Below are 23,648 nucleotides of genomic sequence, written 5' to 3'. Positions count from 1 at the left end.
AAAGGAAATGGAAATCCACAGAAAGCAGCATGAATTAGCGTGATTTGTTATTCTTTCTCAGCACGGTAAAAAGATTTGACCCCGAGTAGAGGGTCACTAGACCACAGAATTATATAAAGCATAGATCTTTATAGCATAGTGCTGGCCTCTGACCCACGATGTTGTGTCTACCTTTTACTCTATGTTCAATCTGATCCTTCCCTCCTACATAGCCCTCTGTTTTTTTTCCTATCATCTGTGTGCCTGTCCAAAGGTTTCTTATATGTCCTGAATATATCTGCCTTTACCACCACTCCTGGCAGCATATTCCAAACACCCACCACTCTCTGTGCAAAAAATATTATCTTTGACATCCACCCTGTGCTTTCCTACAGTCACCCTAAAATTATACCTCCTCGTATTAGCTATTTCTGCACTGGGAAGAGGCCTCTGATTGTCCAGTTGGTCTATGCCTCTTATCATCTTGTACACCTCAATCAAGTCATGTCTCACTCCAAAGAGAAAATTCCTGGCTCAGTCAACCTGTTTTCATAGGACATGCTCTCTAATCCAGACAGCATCCTGGTAAATCTCCTCTGCACCCTTTCTAAAGCTTTCATATTCTTCCTGTAATGCGGTGACCAGTAGTAAGGCCTGATAAAATTTCCCCTATTTTAGCTGTAATATTAAGGCTTTCATAAGATCATAACACATAGGAGCAGAATTAGGCCATTCAGCCCATCATGTCAGTTCCACCATTTCTTCATGGCTGAGCCATTTCCCTCTCAACCTCATTCTCCTCCCTCCTCCCCATAACCTTTTACACTCTGATTAATCTAGAACCTATCAAAGACTCCACCTTAAATGCACCCAGTGACCTGGCTTCCAATGGTGCCTGTGTGTGGGAACAAATCCCACAGATTCACCACCCACTGGCTAAAGAAATTCTTCCTTATCTCTGTTCTAAATGGACATCCCTCTATTTTGAGGCTTTGCCCTCTGGTCCTAGACTCCCCCACCAAAGGAAACATCCTCTTCACATCCGCTCATGCGTAGCAGCTTGTCAAAGGCATTCTGAAAATCCAAGTACACAACATCCACCGATTTAGTCTGTCCCAATTGTTATTTCTTCAAAAAATTCCAACAGATTTGGCAGGCAAGACTTTGGCCTATTTTGTCATGTGCCTTCAAGTATCCCAAGACCACATCCTTAACAATTGTCTCCAACAACTTCCCAACTATTGAGGTTGGGCTAACTAGCCTATAATTTCCTTTCTTCTGTCTCCTGCCCTTCCTGAAGCGAAGAGTGACATCTGCAATTTTCCAGTCCTCTGGAATCATGCTGGAATATATCGATTCTTGATAGATCATATCCAATGCTTCCACAGTATCTTCAGCTACCACTTGTAGAACTCTGGGGTGGAGTCCATCAGTTCCAGAAGACTTATCTACCTTAAGACCTTTCAGTTTCCCAAGCTCCTTCTCACTTGCAATGGCAACTGCATTCACTTCTGCCCCTTAATTGCCTGTGTGCCTCAAGTGTAAGTACAGTGGCGTGCTGTACAATTGATGTAGTTTCATGAAAGAGATGCTGCTTTCTGATTGGAGGAATTTGGATCAGATTTATTATCGCTGGCATACGGTATTTGTCCGGCAGCAGTACAGCATAAGACATAAACACTACTGTAAGTTACAGAAATAATTAAATGGTACAAAAGATGAAAAAGGAGGTAATGTTCATGGACCGTTCTGAAGTCTGATGGTGGAGGGGGAGAAGCTGAACCAAAGTCAAAGCCTCTGATTCACCTGCTATCAGCCCGTGCATTAGGTGTTTACTAGCATAAAGGAAAGGACGTCATTGCTTCCAGGCCGAAATCCGGGAAGTGTACTGAGCATGCTCGAACCATACTAGATGTTTCCCAGGTAGCATTGCACTGGCACTGGTGGCCATGAGAGTTTACTAGCAGCTGCCTTGAGGTAAATATATTGTCTCTGCTTTGGTGTTCTACTCTGATCTGATGGTGCTTCAGAGGACAGAGAAACGATTTCAAAGAGCAGCCCCTGCCTGTTGAATGCCTAACCCTGGTGGACTGATCACTATCTCAGCAATTACATACTGGCAGTCATAACAAGAATGGATGGTAGGGTCACCTGGCTGAGTACCACAGGAGCTCTATTCATGCTGTACCTAAAACATTGCAGAAAGCTCATTATCTCCCTATCTGTTGTTTGAGAACTATCACCCTTCTCAAACTGAATGTTTGATCTAATCTCAGCAGATTTTATCTTGCGGATTAGACTGATGTTTGGTTGTAATGCGATAATACCAGAGGAGTAAGAACTTTAAGCCTTTTGTTATCTGTTACGCAAAATAAAACCTCAACTTCGCAGATAAAACTACGTGAAAGGATTATCAGCACAAGGCAGAATGGAATTTGCTGGTCTTGATGTTCAGCTAAGGCGACCATATTCTTATTTTCAGAACAGACGATCAACTTATTTTCTGGAAATGCTGAAGGCTGAGATAGAACAGGTCAGTCTCATCAGCAACAGGAGGTCTGGAGTGAAGCCTTCTTTCATTCAAGCTCCTTCTCTAATGATGCCACCCTGTACAGCACACGCAATTATTTCTTTCCTCCTGTGCAATAAGTACCTAACTTAACCTTTGACAAGACATGATTTTTAAACAAGCCAACCCTCCTGAGTTGTTGTGGACTCTTCAGGAAAAAAAGATGAGAAATGGAGCAGGAATTATCTTTGAAAAATCAGTAGGAATGAAACCAGAAGATGCTAGAAATACTCAGCAGTTCAGGCAACATTGACAATGAAACAGTCTGTGTCACAGGTATAAAGATTTTTTTCAGAACATCAGAGATCTGTTGAAGCGTCTTAAAGGTGAACAATTAACTCTGTTGATGGTGCCTGACCTGATGAGTGTTTTCAGCATTTCTCCTTGTTTTGAATTTACTACATCTGCAGACTTCTTTTGAAACCTGAAGCAATTCTTTTAAGGAAGGCTTGTGGCGACCCACTTTCTGCACAGGCAAACCGGCTCCCAAATAGCCAGCACGCGGGGAGAGACTTTGGTAATGCACCTTTGACGTCATTTCTGCCCGGAGAGGGCGGGCGCTAGGGATTAAATGCCAGTGCCGCGCTTTGAATAAACTAGTCTCAAAATGACTTACCGACTGCGTGTCGTTGTCTCTAGCTCTGTATGTAGCACATCGCTACATTGGTGACACCGACGGTCCAAACGGGATTTGGACCAAAGATGACCGACTCTTCATCTGTTCACACAGTTTTGCTAAAACTGCCGACTCTCTGGGCGCTGTGACCACGCGTGTGGTTTAGCCAAGCAGAAGCCCAGTTCCAGATTCGGCAGATATCTTCTGATTCCACGCGTTACTATCACGTAGTGAGTGCCCTTGACCAGGAGACGGCCGCCCAGGTTGTGGATTTCATACAGTTGTCCCCGGAAGAAGGCAAATACGAAGCATTCAAAACGCTGCTCATTGGGACTTTTGGCCTCTCATGGCGAGAGCGGGGTGCCCGCCTGCTTCACCTGGACGGTTTGGGAGACAGACTGCCGTCAGCATTGATGAACGAGATGCTGGCCCTGGCTGACGGACACAAGCCCTGCCTCATGTTCGAGCAAGCATTCCTAGAGCGACTGCCTGAGGACATATGTCTGCTGCTGGCCGACGCAGATTTCAGCGACCCCCGGAAGGTGGTGGCCTGGGCAGATGTGCTGTGGAAAGCCAAGAGGGAGAGTGTGGCGTCCGTGGGTCAGATTACCAGGCCACGTGCCCAACAGCAGACCAGACCAGGCCTGGCAGGGGGGCGCACACAACACAGAGGCAGGAGTGAGGAGGACAGTGAACAGTGGTGTTTCTACCACCAGCGGTGGGGCACAGAAGCCCTCCATTGTCGCCTGCCCTGCCAGGGCCGGGGCCAGCTGCCGCTAATGACTATGGCGGCTGGCCACCAGGACAGACTTTTGTACGTATGGGACAAACAGTCGGGACGCCGCTTCTTGGTCGACACCGGAGTGGAAATCAGCGTCTTGCCTCTGACGGGTTACGACACCCGCAACAAGAAGCCAGGACCCACCCCGAGGGCTGCAAATGGCAGCACGATACGGACCTACGGCACCCGCACAGTGCAGCTGCAGTTCGGCGCCATCCGGTTCACGTGGGACTTCACACTGGCTGCCGTGGCCCAACCACTCCTGGGGGCGGACTTCTTTCGAGCTCACAGCCTGCTGGTCGACTTGCAAGGGAAAAGACTGGTACATGCCAAGACTTTCCAGACGTTCTCCCTGTGGGTGAAGCCAAGTTGCCAGCCCCACACCTGGACTCCATCACGCTGTCAGACAACAAATTCACCTGACTCTTGGCGGGCTTCCTATCGATTCTGGCACTGCAGTTCATGGCAGCCATGCCCAGACACGGGGTACAGCACCACATTCCGACCCAGGGACCACCCCTCCATGCCCGCGCATGAAGGCTCCCCCCCCCCTCCCGGAAAAGCTCCGCCTGGCGAAGGAGGAGTTCAAGAGGATGGAGGAATTGGGGATCGTACGGAGGTCCGACAGTCCAAGGGCCTCCCCCCTGCACGTGGTGCCCAAAGCAGCCAGGGGTTGGAGACCATGCGGCGACTACCACAGACTGAACCAGGCTACAACTCCAGACCACTACCCCGTGCCACACATACAGGACTTTGCAGCAAACCTGCAGGGGGCAAGAATCTTTTCCAAAGTTGACCTCGTCCAGGGATACCATCAAATCCTGGTGCACCCTGAAGACATCCCCAAAACAGCACTCATCACCCTGTTCGGCCTGTTCGAGGTCTTCCGAATGCAGTTCGGCCTGAAAAATGCCGCATAGACATTCCAGAGGCTAATGGATGCGGTGGGACGCGACCTGGACTTTGCGTTCATCTATTTGGACAACATCCTCATAGCCAGCAGTTGTCGTCAGGAGCAACTGTCCCACCTCCGCCCGTCCCTACTCCCTACTCCCGTCTGAGTGATTTTGGCCTCACGATCAACCCGGCCAAATGCCAGTTCGGTCTCAACACCATCGACTTCCTGGGCCACAGGATTACCAAAGTCAGGGCAACTCCTCTGCCCGCCAAGGTAGACGCGATCTGCCACTTTGCCCGGCCCAACACGGTCAAAGGCCTGCAGGAGTTCGTTGGTATGGTGAACTTCTACCACCGTTTCCTCCCCTCAGCAGCCCGTATCATGCGCCCTTTGTACACCCTGATGTCAGGTAAAGGCAAGGACATTACTTGGGATGAGGAGGCTGCGGCCGCTTTCGTTAAAGCCAAGGAAGCCTTGGCAGATGCCGCGATGCTGGTGCACCCCAGAACGGACGTTCCAACCGCCCTCACGGTGGATGCATCCGACACAGCAGTCGGTGGGGTGCTGGAGCAGCTCATCGAGGGACACTGGCAACCCCTAGCGTTCCTCAGCAAGCACCTACGACCACCTGAACTCAAGTACAGTGCTTTCGACCGGGAGCTGTTGGCACTATATCTGGCAATCCGACATTTCTGGTACTCCTTAGAAGGCAGGCCGTTCGCCGCGTTCACAGACCACAAACCGTTGACGTTCACGTTCACGTTCACGAAGGTGTCTGATCCCTGGTCGGCTCGCCAGCAGCGACATCTGTCCTACATCTCCGAGTACACGACGGATATCCAGCGTGTCTCGGGAAAGGACAACGTTGTGGCGGACGCACTCTCCAGACCAGTTGACCAGGCCCTGTCCCTGGGGGTGGACTATGCAGCACTGGCGGAGGCGCAGCAGGCAGACGACGAGATGCCCAGCTACAGGACTGCGGTCTCGGGTTTGCAGCTGCAAGACTTTCTCGTAGGCCCAGGTGATAGGACCCTCCTGTGCGACGTGGCTACCGGCCAACCTCACCCCATCGTCCCGGCAGCCTGGAGGCGGCGAGTTTTCGACTCCATACACGGTTTGTTGCACCCATCTATCCGGACACCCATCCGGCTGGTCTCCAGCAAGTTCGCGTGGCACGGACTTCGCAAGCAGGTCAGTGAATGGGCCAGAACGTGCACGCAGTGCCAAACAGCCAAGGTGCAGTGGCACACTAAAGCCCGGCCGCAGCAGGTGTGGGACGAATGGCCTAATTCTGCTGCTGTTCCTTTTCTGCTGGAGGAACTAGGCCATTTGGGTAGTATCTGTGTGGTGGGGCAGGGGAGAGTATGGGGGTAAGGAATTGACAAGATTTTGGGCTGAAATCCTGCGCCAGGATTTGATCAATACATCGAGCTTCTCCAGAAGATGTTACGTTGCAGTTTACTTAGAAACAGGATCATGCACAGCACTTTTGAAGCAGCACAGTTGTGTGTCCATAATATTAAAGAACACTTGTGTGCACAGCTTAATCATTACTTAATTTAGATGATTATCAAAGGGATTTTGCTAGAACCCTCCTCTGCATTTTGCCGATGTCTGTTTGCCCTCCCAAATACACTTGCCGGCAACATCCTTGCATGCATTCCTCTTGCATCTTTTTGCCCTAATCATACCCATCTTGCTTGTGCCCATGCTCGCAACTTTTACATATACCCCTGCTATCATGAGCATCGCACATGACCTTCCTGCCGTTTTCTTACAAGTGCTTGTTAACAACCCCCTTGCACTTGGCTCTGCTATCATCCCGCTACAGAGACCCTCTGATCACCTGCCCCTTGCATAGACCTTTGATTTCACCCCCTTTCATGCATATCTCCGCCATCACCCCTTTTTGCAGAGACCTTGTTGTATATGTTTCTGTGGTACCACCCACCTTGCACATGCCTTGCTGGCATCATCACCCATTTCTTAGCTGCTCCCCTGCCAGAAAGAAATATCCCACACCTCTTAAACAAAACCAGTCAGCCAAACTGTTCAAAGAGTGGAAGAAACCGAAGCTTGAAATAAAACTCTGTAATCTTTGATTGATCTCAGAGTAGGTTAAAAGGCTGTCACAACAACATGGGCCAAGGGGCCCATACTGTGCTGTATGTAAGATGCAAGAGGAATGCATGGAAGGATTTTGCTGGCAATCTATACAAAGTGTTTTTGTCAGTAATCCAGTGAGCAGAAGATACTAACACATTGCTTTCTGCTTAATTTTGACCTTGCTAACACATATCCACATTGCCAGCAGTTATAACTGACTTTGGAGTTAACCAACCAACTCTGGGCTTGGAATAGCCTGTAATTAACAGACAAAAAATATTGAAGAATTTATAAGAAGGTACTTTGTCTGGATGGAGTAGTGGGCGGTTGCATGTCTTGTGACAAAACTTCCAGGAACACGTCCTTAGGGTATTGGCAATCCTAATGGGAAACCTTGGCAGGCACCCAGGACTTACAATGCTGGACACATTGAAAATGTCAAGGCAAAGGTGAAGTGCATCAGTGTCTACTGACTGGGTAATACAAGTTTACTACATGAAAGTTTGCAGATGGTAGGAGTGAGGGAATGGCAAGAGAGCCATGGGTTAATGGCATTGCAATCCAAGATTAAGATCAAGATTCAAATTTATTTATCACATGTATATGGAAAGATACTGTGAATGACCTTGTAAGGGTCAACAACCACCATACCTGAGGATGTATTGCTGGCAGAGCATGCACACAGTGCATGGCAGAACAACACCAAGCTCAAAATGACAACAGCAGAACAAGCCATGTTCTTCCCTCCCATCCCACTGGGCACATACACAGTCCTCCAACCTCTGGACAGGTACCTTCGGCCTCGAGCCTCCAGCAGACCAGGCCTCAGAGTCTGGGCTTCTACTTCCCCAGCGGGCTCATGGTGATTTGCAGACTCGGAGTGCTGGCCAACGGCCTGGACCACCAATCGACCCTTACACCTTGGTATCAATCCCAGGACCTGCTGATCTCGGAATACCAGACCTTAAACTCCGGGCTCGCAGCTGAAAGCAGATGGGCTGACACATTTGGAGTCACAAAGACGCAAACCAAGATTACTTAGAAGGGTAAATGTGGAAATGTGGATAATCAAAGAGCAAAGAATATAATTGTATGTGTTAATTGTAAATGCTGCAAGCTGTGTATGTGGGGCTGAAGTTATTAATGAATTCAGTGACTTCAAGTACTAATGTACAATGAAGGAATGAACTAAAACTGAATTTGCTGCGACCGCTTAACAAAGCAGGACAACAAAACTGACTCACATCCCCCAGGTTCCCCACCTTTGCTAAATCTAGGGGACTTCAGCTTGATCCATTAACTTTCCACTGATGCTGCCTGACCTGCTGTGTTTCTGCAGGATTTTCTGCTACTGCTCTGGATTTCCATCATTGAACTTATTTTGCATTCCAGTGAAGGGGGACATTACTGGAGCTGAGCTCTCTTTAAAGTTCAATGGAGAACCTTTGCAGGACCTCTGCTGATTGACAGCAAACTGAATATTTGTCCGTCAATCTTGTGTTCTGACATCAGTCCAGACAACAAATGCTTGGTTGATCACCTTATTGGGTGCCTCCTGTACCTAATAAGGCGACAAATGTGTGTATGTTTCTGTCTTTTGTTGCTGTAGACCATCTACTTCAAGGTCTGTGTGTTGTGCATTCAGAGATGCCCTTCTACGTAACACTGCTTGTTTGAGTCACTGTCCCCTTCCTGTTAGCTTGAACCAGTCTGGCCATTTTCCTCTGACCTCTCTCATCAACAAGGGGTTTTCGCCTTGGAACTGCGCTCACTGGATGATTTTTGTTTTTCACACCATGCTCTGTAACCCCTAGCGACTGAACATCCCAGGAGATCAGCAGCTTCTGAGGTGCTCAAGCCACCCTGTCTGGCACCAGCAATCATTCCATGGTCAAAGTCGCTTTGACCACATTTCTTCCCCGTTCTGATATTTGGTCTGAACAACTGAGCCTCTTGACTGTGTCTGTGTGCTTTTATGCGTTGAGTTGCTGACAAATGATTGGCTGATTAGATATTTGTATAAACGAGCAGGTGTACCTAATAAAGTGGCCCCTGAGTGTACCTCTGGAAAGAACTGTTCAGTGCTGGTATTCTAGGCAGTTTTATAATCGCATTACAGAAAGAACTGGCAGCCCTGGCATAAACTATACATGGAGTGAGAAGTGACCCATTCAAAACAGACAGCAGTGGCCTCAAAAACTGTCTCCGGTGTGTGAAGAGAGAGTCTGTGATAACCATCAGAAGCACGTTAGTAATGGTGGTACTCACTGTTGGTAATTATACTGATTTTCATGGATATTACCAATAGGAAGGAAGTTTTTATAATATTCAATTAATAACACATTCAGGAAGATTGTCCTTGTTTGTGATTGTTATTCTGGGGCTTCTTTTTCCATGAAAAACAATGTGCATTTTGTCTGTCTGCTTGTGAGTTTCCCCTTGGCTAAACGAACTTTCAATCCCCTATTCTGTTGCCTTCCTTCTCCAGCTGCGAGCCCACGCAGTCTAGGTCCCGAAGCCCTCTGCTGCCTTTGTCCCAGTATTTACTCTGTGCTTCAGGTTGGCAGGGGGCATGTTCACCCATGCAGGAAGATGGGCAGGCTGCCACCATCTGAAAACAAAACAAGGCGTAGAGCTCATTACACAGATAATTCAAGTGTGGGCAGTGAAAGCTTCTTTGCCTTGTTGCTCAGCAACAGAGTCACTCCATGCAACCTCACTAAATCTGCTCTAGCCTCACAATCTACTCTCTTCTAGGAACCTCAGGTCCAACTAAACAAGTTATTACCCTGCACTCATCAAGCTCCTAAACCATTGTGGCTAACTTAAGACCACGAGATTTAAGAGCAGAATTGGGCCCTTTGCCCCATTGAGTCTGCACTGCTATTTCATTCTGGCTGATCTATTATCCCTCTCAATACCTTGCTTTCTCCACCAGCCTTTGGTGCCCTTACTAATCAAGAACCTATCAACCTTCTCTTTGTGCCAATGAATTCCACAGATTCACCTCCCTCTGGCTAAAGAAACTGCTCCTCATCTCAATTCTAAATGGACATCCCCGTATTCTGAAGCTGTGCCCTCTGGTTCCAAGCCCACCCACTATCAGAAAAATCATCTCCACATCCATTCTATTTTGACCCTTCAATATCCGATAGGATTCAATGAGATCTCCCATCATTTTTCTAAACTCCAGTGAGTACAGGCCCAGAGCCATCAAATGATCCTCATACATTAACCCTTTCATTGCTGGAATAATTCTTGTGAACCTCCTCTGGACCCCAGCTAATGACAGCACATCTTTTTTCAGATAAGGACCCAAAACAACACACAATACTCCAAGTGTGGTCTGACCAATGCCTTAAAAAATCTGCAGCATTACATTCTTGCTTTTATATTTTCGTCCACTTGAAATAACTTTCCGACTCAATTTGAAAGTTAACCTTTAGGGAATCCTGCACAAGGACTCCCAAGTCCCACTGCACCTCTGATTTTTGAAGTTCCTTCCTGTTTAGAAAATAATCTACACCTTTACTCCTTCAAGCAAAGTGCATGCCCATACATTTCCCTACACTATATTCCATCTGCCACTTCTTTGCCCATTCTCCCAGTCTGTCTACGTTGTTCTGAAGACTCTGTCCTTCATCAGCACTAGCTCCCCCTCCATCTATCTTTGTATCATCTGCAGACTTGGCCACAAGGCCATCAATTCTGTTATCCAAATCATTGACATACAACATCCTAGTACCAAACCCTGCGGAATATCACTGGTCACTGTCAGCCAACTAGAAAAGCCCCCTTTATTCCCATTCCTTGCCTCCCTCCAGTCAGCCAATCTTCTATCCATGCTAGTGTCTTTCCTGTGATACCATGGGATCTGATCTTGTCAAGCAGTCTTGTATGTGGCGCCTTGTCAAAGACCTTCTGAAAGTCCAAGTAAACAACTTCCACAGACTCTCCTTTGTCCATCCTGCTTGTTGTGTCCTCAAATAGTTCTAACAGATTTGTCAGTCAAGATTTTCCCTTAAGGAAACCATGCTGATTTTGGCTTATTTATCAAGTGCCTCCAAGTACTCCAAAACTTCATCCTTAATAATGGACTCCAACAACCTCCCAACCACTGAAGTCAGGCTAACTGGCCTATACTCTCTTTTCTTCTGCCCCCTCCCTTCTGAAAGAGTGGAATGACATTTGGAATGATCAGTTCTCTGGAACCATTCTAGAAGCTAATGATGTTTGAATGCTTGTTACTAATGCCTCCACAATCTCTTCAGCTACCTCTTTCAGAACCTTGGGGTGTAATCCACCTGGTCCAGGTGACTTATCTACCTTCAGACCTTTCAGCTTCCCAAGCACCTTCTCCATAGTAACACTTTGTCCAAAGTAACTGCACTACACTCACTTCTGCCACTGACACTCTCGAATTTCTAGCATATTGCTAGTGTTTTCCACAGTGAAGACCATTTCTTTGTCCCCCATTACTATCTCTCCAGCATCATTTTCCAGTGGCCTGATATCCTCTCTTGTCTCTCTTTTACTCTTTATATTTTTAAAAAATCTTTTGGTATCCTCTTTTATATTATTGGCTAGCTTATGTTCATAATTCATCTTTTCTCTCCTTAATGCTTTTTAGTTGCCTTCAGTTGTTTTTTAAAAGCTAACCCATAACTTCCCACTATTTTTTTCTGTATTATATGCTCTCTCTTTTCTTTTTAAGCTGTTCTTTACTTCCCTTGTCAGCTGCGGTTGCCTCATCCTGCATTGAAACTACTTCTTCAACTTGGGGATGTATTAATCACTGTAATACTGATATATCTGACTGTATCTTCTCCGTCTCAAATTGCTGGGTGAATTCTGTCATATTATGATCACTCTCTCCCAAAGGTTCCATTACCTTAAGCTCCCTAATCAAATCTGGTTCCCCTATTGGGCTCAGCCACAAGCTGTGCTAAAAAGCCATCTTATAGGCATTCGACAAGTTCCCCTCTTGGGATCCAGTGCCAATCAGATTTCAAATCTAGCTGCATATTGAAATTTCCCACGATAATCATAACATTACTCCTTTTAAATGCCTTTATTACCTCCCATTTTAATTTGTAGCCCATATTCTGATTACTGTTCAGAGACTTGTATATAATTCCCCTTAGGGTCTTTTTACCTTTGCAGTTTCTTAACTCTACCCACAAGGATTCTATATTTTCTGATCCTATGTCACCTCTTTCTAAGGATTTGATTTTATCTTTTACCAACAGAGCCACCCAACCCCTTTGCCTATCTGCCTGTCCTCACCATACAATGTGTATCCTGGGATGTTAAGCTCCCAACTACGATCTTTCAGCCATGACACAGTGACGCACACAACATTGTACCTGCCAGTCTCTAACTGCGCAACAAGATCATATACCTTATTCCATATACTGCATGCATTCAGATACAGCACCTTGAGTCCTATATTTATCACCCTTCTCAAATTTGCCCCCACGTTACACTTCATTTCATGCCAGTGACTGCAATTTTGCCCTATTATCAGCCTGTCCTTCCTCACAGTCTCACTATACAGTGTATCCACTTGTACACCAAATGCCCCATCTTTAGCCCTATCACTCTGGTTCCCACCCCCTGCCAAATTAGTTTAAAGCTCTTCCAAACCTGTCCGCTAGCACATTGATTCCCCTTGAGTTCTGATGTGACCCATTCTTTTTTGTAAAGGTCAGAGGAGATCCCAATGATTCAGAAATCTGAAACCAGCCTCCGCACCACATCTTCAGCCGCTCATTCATCTGCACTATCATCCTATTCTTGACCTGACTAACATGTAGCATTGGGAGTGATCCAGAGATTACTACCGTTGCGATCCTGTTCTTCAGCCTCTCTCTAACTCCCCATACTCACAGTGCAGGACCTCTTCCCTTTTTCTATCCATGTCATTTGTGCCAACATGCACCACGACCCCTGGCCGCTCACCCTCACTCTTGAGAATATCCTGCAACCACAGTGAGGCATATTTGAGCATAGCACCTGGGAGGCCACCGAATCTCCTGTCCATCCCCCTAACTATCGAGTCTCCTATCACTATTACACCACCTGACTTGACCCTTCCCTTCTGTGCTTCAGATATGGTCACGGTACCACTGGATGGTTGCTCCTGCTGTCCGATAGGTGACTCCCCCCACATAGTATCCAAATGTGTATACTTTTTGCTGAGGGGAATGGCCTAGCGGAAACCTACACTAACTGCTTACTCCCCTTACTTCTCCTTCTGGTCACTCATCTACTATCTGAAGCCTGCACTCTGGGTGTGACCACCTCAGTAAACGTCTCATCTGTGAGGTTTTCAGCCTCTTGGATGGTGTTGAGTGCACTTCCTGCAGACGTAGTCATCAGGGAGAACATTAAGTACTCTGCAATCCCACAGCTTACAGGAGGAGCATTCCACTGACTTAACTGCCAACCTGCCTACACTTTTTATACCTTTGGCTCTAACTTTTTAAGCTTAACTTCTACAATTAACTCCATAGACTCAGCACCTTTAGCCTCTGCCTGTTCGCACCTAAGACGGCCCACTCCCACAATGGCTGCTCTGCTTGTAACTCCTTTCTTTTTATTGGCTCAAATCAGACTCACTCCCGATGAGACTTGGAGTTTTCAAACGCTCCTACCCTGAAAGATGTCACACTCTCATTTGCCACTCTGAACAATGACTCACTCCCAGTGAGATCTGATGTTTCCAAATGGCTCCTTCCCTATAAGGTGCCACACTTTCATTTTCTACTAAGAACAATGACTCAATCCCAATGAGATCTGATGTTTTCAAAAGGCTCCTGCCCTGCAAGATGTGGTTCTCATACTTGTTACACGGAATGGTGACTCACTCCTGAGAAGTCTTAAAAATTTTCAAACTTCACTCACCTCAACTCTAAACTGATTTCAAAAACTACGGACTCGATGTCAAGGCCTCTTGCAACTCATGCTCTCTGTATTATTTATTTTTGTTTGCGTATTTGTTCTATTTACACATTGGTTGTTACCCTTTGTGTGTGGTTTTATATTGATTCTCTTGTATATCTCTGTTCTACTACAAATGCCTGCAAGAGGATGAATCTCAGGATGGTACTCTGTATGGTGACATATAAGAAATTAACTTTGATAATAAACTTACATTGAACTTTGAACCTGAGGAACAACCTTTAAAACTCAGTTTCTTGATGTTGTAACCTCAGAGCATTGGAAATCAGACTCAGATACTGGAGCAAATGATACTCTTAAACTGGTTAAATAGTTTATGCTTGATACGGTGGCAGCTTTGCTCATGGGCAGAGGCTGTTCACATCTCAGGTGTGAAGTTTACAACACAGTCTTCGCTTATTAATGATAAATATGCAGAAGATCCCCTGTGTATAAACATAGTAAATTGCTTGTGATAATATAGTGATTCTGACTCTTTAATTATATTCCTTTTGAGATTGGTGCTTGCTGTCTTCAGAGGGGAGGCGATGCTGAGAATATTTTAACACTCACTCACATAACCAACGAGAACACTTCTTACTGCCCTCGAGTGAGAGAATCACTTTAATACCAATTAGCATTGTGCTTCAAGCAGTTTTAAGTATCAGACTTGTATTGACATGAAGCTGGATTCAATTTGCCTGCACTTGTTTCACAGAGTGTTTTATCCACCAGCAGAAAGAGGAGACTTTAACTTCAGGCACCTGGGCTAGACTTGTATTGAAAGAACTCAAACCCATCTTAAATGTCATGTGATGCAAAGAATGATGATAAATTGTAAAATCTAGTCTTTCAAACTTCACAGAAAAGCACTAAGTAAATAGTCACTATCAAACATCTGTTTGTCACACATCTTGGATAAATCTGATCTTATACTTCCCATCAATTATTCATAGTACCTAATACTTTCTTTTAGGACAGAGATGAGGAGGAATTTCTTTAGCCAGAGGGTAGTGAATCTGCGGAATTCATTGCTGTGGAGACCAAGTCATTGGGTATATTTAAAATGGAGGTTGGTATGTACTTATATAGTAAGGTCATCAAAGCTTACAGGGATAAGACAGGAGAATGGGGTTGAGAGGGAAAATAAACCAGTCATGATTGAATGATGGAGCAGACTTGATGGGCCGAATAGCTTAATTATGCTCCTATATCTTGTGGTCATAGTACACATGCACACGTGGGACAATTCACACTGGCCAGCTGACCTAGACAACACACATTTCTTTAAGACCTTAAAGAAAACTGAAGCACCCAGGAGGAGCCCACACAGTTGCAGGGAGAATGAGCCAACACCTCACAGACAGCAGCTTAGATCAGGATTGAACCTGGCTCAGCTGAAACTATGAGGAAGTGACTCTTCCGCCTGTGCCACAGCGCCACCTCAGAATTTATGCAGTAAATGTGCTTTATTCAGATTATATACACCAGGAAAGCACTAGAACCTTTTTTTACATATGCATCTGCCTCTGATGCTTTCAAATCTTAAATTTGATAGGTTTTTGTTTGCTAAAGTTATGGGATGCTGAGCCAGGAAGGGAAAGTAGAGTTGAGGTAGATACCTGGTGGAACAGGTTTGAAGGCACCTGCATCCCTATTCTAATGCTTCAAGATCAGGGACTTGATTCAACAAAGCATCTGAGATTTAAGCAACACACACAAAATGCTGGAGGAACTCATCAAGCCAGGCAGCATCTATGGAACAGTCGACATTTTGGGCCAAGACCCTTCTTCAGGGTCCTGATGCTGCCTGGCCTGCTGAGTTCCTCCAGCATTCTGTGAGTGTAGCTCAGATTTCCGGCATTGGCAGTAATGGACCTGCCCGTTATTTCATCCTCTGTCAGTTACTCCAATCGGCAGATTTTCTTTTGTTTGTGCTTAGAGATACATGTGGCAAGTTGTACAACAGATTAAAAGGTGGCCCATTCAAGGTGAAAGTAATGATAAAATGATTCAATAGGGCAGATAAAGAACAACTACTTGCACTGAAGGAGTAACTCAGAAGAAAGAAGGTTAAGTGTTACTATTGAAGCTGTAGTTAATAAGTAATAAGTAAGAATTAATAAGTAAGAATATCTTCAATTATTTCGATTAATAAGTAAGAATATCAAACGGTCTTTCATTTAATTTGAACCCAAAGTTCTCTCCTTCAAAAGAGAATAGTCACTAAATCAACTAAATATTTAAGATAAATTTTCACAGATTACTGTTAACGTGTCATAAGACAAAAGACCTTTGTAATTTTAAGGTGTCTGAGTTTGTTTTTTAGATAGGTGAGACCTTCATCCTTCATCATTTAGACCTTGTAAAATTCTCTTCCTTCTGCTCCTAGGCTTCTTCTGCAGTTAAGGATGCCTTTTTGAACTTTGAGATGACAAACGAGGCCATAAACTATGAAAGAATTGATGGTTCCCATATTGGCTTCATGGGGACAGGTAGAGGGTGGTTGAATAGGTTATGAATGTGGGCTCCAGTCTAGCCACTTATGTAGTTCCCTGTCAGTTCCTGATATATGAATACTGCATGAGGTTGTCATTGCTATGTAGAATAGTCATTTTCTGAGCGGTAATGGTTCACAGATTCCCAAGAGTCTCTGGGGGTCTTGCATTGCTTCAAGCACGCTTTGAGCACATTCCTGAATAGCTTTCTCTGTCCACTTTGTAATGCATTCCTTTGACAGGGCTTGGAATTGGTTGTCTGACATTAGGAATTGAGCCAAGTGTATGGTGTGGAACCAAGGAACAGACCAGTTTGTGGTCAAATTTAGGAGTTAGTAACTGGGTGAGAAAGGAGAGAAGAAGCAGTGTGCAATAATGTAACCAGGTGACAGTTAAAATGCATGTTACAACCAATTGCTTTTTATGTTCAGTAATTGCACAATTTCACAAAGTTCCATTAAAAGAACTGAAGGTGATTTTAATCTGAAATAAAATCAGAATATGTTGGAAAAACTGAATAGGCCAAGGTGTCTCCACGGATGCAGAAGTGATTAAATTTTTAGATCTGAAACCCTTAATCAGACTGTAAAAGAAGGTAACCAAGTTAGTCTTGGTAGCAGCGAAGGGGTAGGGAAAGAGATGGAAATATTCAGCAGGTCAGGCAGCATCTGTGCAGAGAGAAATACTTTCATGTTATGAACCTTAATCCTAGTGGAACAAGGAATTATAAAGAAATTTAATTAGCTCTGTGTTGAAGGTTGGTTACTGATTAACATGTTTAAACATAGAAACATAGAAAATATGTGCAGGAGTAGGTCATTCGGCCCTTCGAGCCTGCACCACCATTCAGTATGATCATGGCTGATCATCCAACTCAGAACCCTATACCTGCTTTCTCTCCATACCCCCTGATCCCTTTAGCCACAAGGGCCAAAGGGATTTGTTTGTGTTTAGTTGATGTCTGTATTTCTTTAACTTGTTGTTATCTTCAAGCACACTAATGGCTCTGCAAAAATAGCAGGCAAGAGTCAATGTAATGTGTATTAATCACGAGTTAACAACTGTGTTAAAATAGTGCAGACAGAAATTTAACAAAAAGGTGTGAACTGATATGATAAAAATAGCATGTGGAGCAAATTAAGTCCCCATGGATGGTTATTTGGAGATGCAAAAGCAACTGCTCCAAGACTTTCAATTTAATTTGATGGAATTGGCTACATTTGAACTTCACACCTATGAAAATAAAAAACTGCATCATAACTATCACCATTTCCTGCACACTATTTCCTTATATCAAGGAGACAGCTTCTCAGTATCTGTAGAAACTGTAGAAATACTTGTCAGGTCAGGCAGCATCTGCAGAGAAATATTGGTTCAGGTCAATGGCTTGACTCTAGTGTTTCCTGAATTTGCTTCAGATTTTCAGCATCTGCACTATTCTGATCTTTTGAAACACTTGAGGAATTTGATTCCTTGCTGGAGTTTACTGCAAGGAGGCAGATTTCTGCAGCATTCTCATCTGAGTGGCCATTAATATGCATGTGGGAGCCCTGGTTATGGGCACTGGTTTATTTCACCATGTGGGGCATCATGGCTGAGTTCAGCCTTATATTAGGCCAATGTCCAAGCCCATTTTGAATATTGGAGAATGGCCAGGAATAAGAAAACTGTATCAATTCTGCATCTTCAAGGCATGAACATTCCTGAGAGCATGCAACATCACTTAGTTACCTTCTTCCCAGCCATTGTTCGTTCATATAATTTATGTGGCTATTTATAACATATAGCCCAGGAGATCTCAGGATCTAACCAAAGATGGCCTTCAAAGTGACCTTGGTCTCAGCAGCATCTGATGCCCACCACATGAGAAGACCTTCAAAGACTTACTAACTTAGATTTTGCACCACCAAGTCAAAGTACCAGCACCAAAACCAAATAGTGTGGCAATAGGGTTGCAAGCTATTGATCCCATAGTTAACGGTAGAATCCACTGTACGTAAATGAGTATTTATTTACTGTTGGTGAGAATGTAGCCCACTTTTAGGTATTGAAGATAAGAAAGGGTAGGAGAAGGGTGTTTGGCCATAATTACTTGCACTGATATAGACTTCTGCTTGAACAAGTGATGACGTGTGAGGAGGTGGGGCATTTAAATGTGAAATTTGCCAATGGTGCTACCATCTGTTTTTCTTGCTTTTCCATCCAATTAGCAAAAGACATGTATAGCTGAAAAGAAGAATATTGCAGGAGCACAGGTAAAAGGCAGGGGAATATGAACAAATTGGGCAGATTTTTTTCAGGGGCCATACAGTCAGTGGCCACTTTATCAGGTACACCTGTACACATGCTCATTAATTTAAATATCTAATCAGCCAATCATGTGACAGCAACTCATTGCATAAAACCATGCAGACATGGTCAAGAGGTTCAGTTGTTGTTCAGATCAAACATCAGAATGGAGAAGAAATGTGACCTAAGTGACTTGGATCATGGAATGATTATTGGTGCTAGATGGAGTAGTTTGAGAGCATCTGAGAACCTGCTGGTCCCCTGGGATTTTTGCGCACAGCAGTCTCTAAAGCTTACAGAGAATGGCGTGGAAAAAGAAAAAAAGACATCCAGTGAGTGGCTTTTCTGTGGGTGAAAATGCCTTATTAATGAGAGGGATCAGAAGAGAATGGCCAGGAGGGTGACAGTGACTCAAATCTCCACACATTACAACAGTGGTGTGCAGGAGAGCATCACTGATGCCCAACACGTCGCTCTCTGAAGTGGACGGTGTACAGCAACACAAGAGCATGAACACACACCCAGTGCCCACTTTATTAGGTGCAGGAGGTACTGCGTGAAGTGGGCACTGCATGTATGTACATGGTACTCTGAGGCCTCTTTCTACTCTGTTTGAAGACAGCAGTTATTCTGTTCTGCACTGAGGCTGCCTCCTATTCTCTCTGATTCATTTATCTTGTGTAATCAACAGGTACAGTTCATTTGCACTAACAACTAAGGACGTGTTGGGGGTTGGCACAGATATTGGGAGTGTGGCTTCACAATACCAATGCCCCGTGAATAAAGTGTCTATGACATGAGCCTCTCTATACCTGTTTCTACTTGTTTGTTGCATATTTACCGGTAAAGCTTCTGGGTCAAGATAAAGAGCTAAGTAGAATGGAACATTCCTAATTCCTTTAGGGATTGTTATTTTAAACATTACATTGAAATTTAATTAAATCAGAAATTCCCGCATGCTCTTTGTCTGACCGACCAAGTCAGCAGGAAAGTCAAGCGAGTAGTAATTGCGTCCTATCTGAGATAAGCCACGCTTCTGAAAATAATTCTGCGGGCTGAAATGGAGCTGTCTTAAAAAATTTAATGTAAATTGGATTTCGTCTTCTAAAGCAAAATAAATGACTTTATCTGTGCCAACAGTACTAGATCAGGTGTCTTTCAAGAGGGCTTACTCAGACAGTTTAACAAGGTTCTTTCTATGCCACTTATAGAATGCTACACAGCAAATGGGGCCGACTACCGAGGCTGCCAGAACAAAACCTCAGACCACGGAGGAAAGCCCTGCTTGTATTGGAATGAAACCTTCCAGCACCCCTACAACACCCTCAAGTACCCAAATGGGGAAGGAGGCCTTGGGAATCATAACTATTGCAGGTAACAAACGCTCTGCGGTGAAGCCCTTCTTATCCTTTGAATGTGACTTTTATTTAAAAACTGGTGTGGTTTCCTCAGAGAAACAGGAACAAGAGCAGGTCATTCTGCACACTTCTCTGCCTTTCATTAGACTATCGCTGATTTGCATCTTAGCTCCATTTATCCAATCAATCCAAATCTGCTTGGAACCTTTCAGCTGGCTTGTGACCTATGTAGGAAGTAGATTCCAGATTTCTGCTGGCTTTTATGTGATGAAGTGCCTTCTGGCATTACCCAGGATGTGATGTTTTGTTAGCTTTAGTTTGGTGAGAGGTGAATCAACTACAGATACATGTTTGAGATAACTAACACTGAGTAGCAGCAGATGTTGGAAAACATCTCTTAATCCTTTCTGTGTAGCAACAAAGGATTATGAGTGGAACGTCTACATAAACATAAATGTTACTTACTTCAATCTGCAGCTCCCCTCTGGCTTGGGGACAATGTGTCAAGATTTTCTTTGGCCTAATGTAAATATGAATGCTACATTGATAAAAGTGAATGCAATGCAGGAAACTGGAAAAGGGGGCATTGGAGGTTGGGGGCTTTTCAGGCGCTTGGCAACCTGGACAGTTGATTGGGCTATGCCATTCAAAGACCCTGCCCATCTCAGATATTCCCTCTTCTCACCTCTTCCACCGAGCAGAAGATACAAACACCAGAAAGCACATTCCAACAGGCTCAGGAACGGCTACTACCCTGCTGTTAAATGGTTCTCTAGTGTGATAAAACAGACTCTAGACCTCACACTCCACCTTGATGTGACCTTGCACCTGCACTGCACTCTCTCTGGAGCCGTTACCCTTTATTCTGCATTGTTATTTGCTTGCCTTGTTCTGTCTCAATGCACCGTGTAATGATTTGGCCTGCGTGACCAGTATCTTGGTCCATCTAATAATAAAAATCATACCGAGTAAATGTGCAGGTTGAGTTGATAGTAAGGAAGGCAAATGTAATGTTAGCATTAATTTCAAGAAGACCAGAACATGAAAACAAGGATGTAATGCTGAAGCTGTCTAAAGCATTAGTCAGACTAGGAGCATTGTGAGCAGTTCTGGGCCCCTTATCTAAGAAAGAATGTGCTGGCACTGGAGTGGTTCCAGAGGAGAGTCACTGGAATTATCTCAGAAATGAAATATTTAATATTTGAAGAGCACTTGATGCCTCTGGGCTGTACTCGCAGGAGTTTAGAAGAATAAGGGGGAGATCTCATTGAAACCTATTGAAAGTTGAAAGGTCTAGATAGAGTGGAAGGGCAGAGAATGTTTCCTGCACTGGGAGAGTCCAGGACCACAGGGTACTGCCTCAGAATAGAAGCACATCTCTTTAGAACAGAGATGAGGAGGAATTTCTTTAGCCGGAGGGTGGTAAATCTGTGGATTTATTGCTACAAACAGCTGTGAGGCCAAGTCATTCGGCATATTTAAAGTGGAGTTTGATAGGTTCTTGATTAAAATGGGCATCAAAGGTTGTGGGGAGAAGGCAGGAGTATGGGGTTGAGAGGGATAAAAAATTAGTGATGGTTTAAAGGGACATATGGCCTACTTCTGCTCCAGAGTCTCATCTTATCAGTTCCTCAGGACATGGATTTGACAAGGTAGAAGACCTGCAGTATTTTACCCTTAAGCTTTTGCAGTCTGAACCTAATTCTCAAAGGGCATGGTTCGAGCATAAATCTTCTGCTTTTTGGAATTAAGATCGGCACTGAATGAGGAGACTGGAGTGACAACTGGAAAATGCCTCACTGGCCAAGAAATACTGCATTCGATACTTTGGAAGAGAAGTAAAATATTGCAGCAAATTATAGAACAATTTATATTGTTCAAGTGCTTGGTAAATAATATAAACATCCAACTTCTTTTTTCAAAGAAAATCTACAACACTGTTCATTCTGGGCAGAGAAAACTTTGCTTTTTAACTAACCATTGACTTGTTAACATTCAGTGCTGATAATGGGGGCCTGAAAAAAGATTAAATTCTATTTACCTGTAATAATATCCCTCAGTATAATCAGTTTTCTTAAAGATTGTTCTTAAGAATATCCAAACCCTGCATGTTATTCCAGTCATTAATATCAACAGATTGCTCTTCTTAAAGTTGAGTTAATTCCTTTTCTTTGCTGATAAGCAGACATACACTTTATTTCTTCAGATTGTGGCAGGGGCTTATGAATATTAACAAGCTGATAAATTATGCACATAGATCAGAAATTCTGCAATAAACCAGTGTTCACGAAAAAAGGAAAACATCAGAGAAGCAATAAGCATTTCAAACACTATAATCTTTGGAGAGCTGTTCACCATGAATAGATCAACTAGTCAATAATTTTGCCTAATAGAAAGTGAGTTTAACTGAAAGTCTATTAGTTAAGGATGCATTTCATTTCCTGCTGGTTTCTGTACTCTCAAAGCTTTACTGACAGGACAATGTGAATTAACATTGTTAAAAAGAACCTGAAATAGCTTCTTTAAAGTGAACCAGTGTGCTGCCCAGCCAACAAATTACTTTTGGACTGTAGTTGCCGGCAGTCAAAATACAAAATAATTACAGACCCTGTAACTCTCAACTAGCAGGTTGGGCAACATCTGTGGGAGAAGAAAAAGGGTTAATGTTTCAGGCTGAGAGCTTTGCTTCGGAATCAGGAAAAATGACAAAACAATGTTGCCTTAAATTGCAGGGAAGCGGTAGAGGTGAAGGGAATATCTAATGGAGTGGTGACCAATGAGAGTGAATGGAACCTGTGTAGTGAACTGATTGAGAGTGAGTGATTAACCACAGCCGATTTGTCTGGAGAAGGCATAAACGGGGGATGAATAAAATTGAGTCGGGCAGTTCTCACACATGACAAACTGAGTAAATAATGGGTTAACCATGATTTGGCAAGGAAGGATTAATAATGATATTAAAAAACCCAAATCGATTTGTCTTGCTGTTCTGAATAGGTGTATGGAGATATTGTGTAAATTTTATTCAGAAGATGTCTTCTATGACAGAGGACAGGTGCCAGACTAGATTAAAAGCTGAAGACCTGGAGTGGAACTTCTGATGCGAAACTACCGCAGCCGAAGCCTTGCTACCAGAAATTGATTAATGCTACCAACGGAATTATTCCACCTGCTACTTCAGTAAAAATGTCAAACCATTTGTTTTCAGCTTCAGTAGCTATCAGTAAGCCATCCTGTTTCAACTATATCATGTCCCGTGGCAGTAGTATGTTATTGTAGGTTTCAGCTGAAAGAAGATTGATTTTAAAAATGACGAAGAGAATATTACAAATGGACCTTCTTTAAAGGGCATATTATCTTAAATAAGGGCAGTAGAATAGCATAGCCATTCACAATCAGGGATCAGGCTTGATTCCCGCCACTGTATGCAAGGAGCTTGTATGTCCTCCCCAGGGTTGTGTGTGTTTCCTCGCACATTCCAAAGGTATACCTGTTAGGGTTAGTAAATTGTAGGCATGTAATGTTAGCATGGGGACACTCACAATTAGACCAAAAGACCATAAGGCATAGAAGCAGAGTTGGGCTATTCATCGAATCTGTTCCACCATTCCA

The 23,648-nt window shown here is 44.1% G+C and overlaps 1 protein-coding gene across 3 annotated transcripts in view; it reads left to right on the top strand.

The window, feature by feature from the left end:
- kremen1 (kringle containing transmembrane protein 1) overlaps positions 1-23,648 on the top strand; it is a 246,620-nt gene that overhangs the window by 37,430 nt on the left and 185,542 nt on the right. For all 3 annotated transcript variants that reach the window (XM_059988317.1, XM_059988315.1, XM_059988316.1), the window contains exon 2: positions 19,890-20,052. In XM_059988317.1, the coding sequence (XP_059844300.1) occupies positions 19,890-20,052 (163 nt within the window). The remainder of the gene's footprint in view (positions 1-19,889; positions 20,053-23,648) is intronic.

This window comes from Hypanus sabinus, chromosome 13, assembly GCF_030144855.1.
Source record: "Hypanus sabinus isolate sHypSab1 chromosome 13, sHypSab1.hap1, whole genome shotgun sequence".
Taxonomy (NCBI): domain Eukaryota; kingdom Metazoa; phylum Chordata; class Chondrichthyes; order Myliobatiformes; family Dasyatidae; genus Hypanus; species Hypanus sabinus.
Note: the sequence above shows the minus strand (reverse complement) of the source record. Positions and strands in the feature narration are given on the sequence as shown.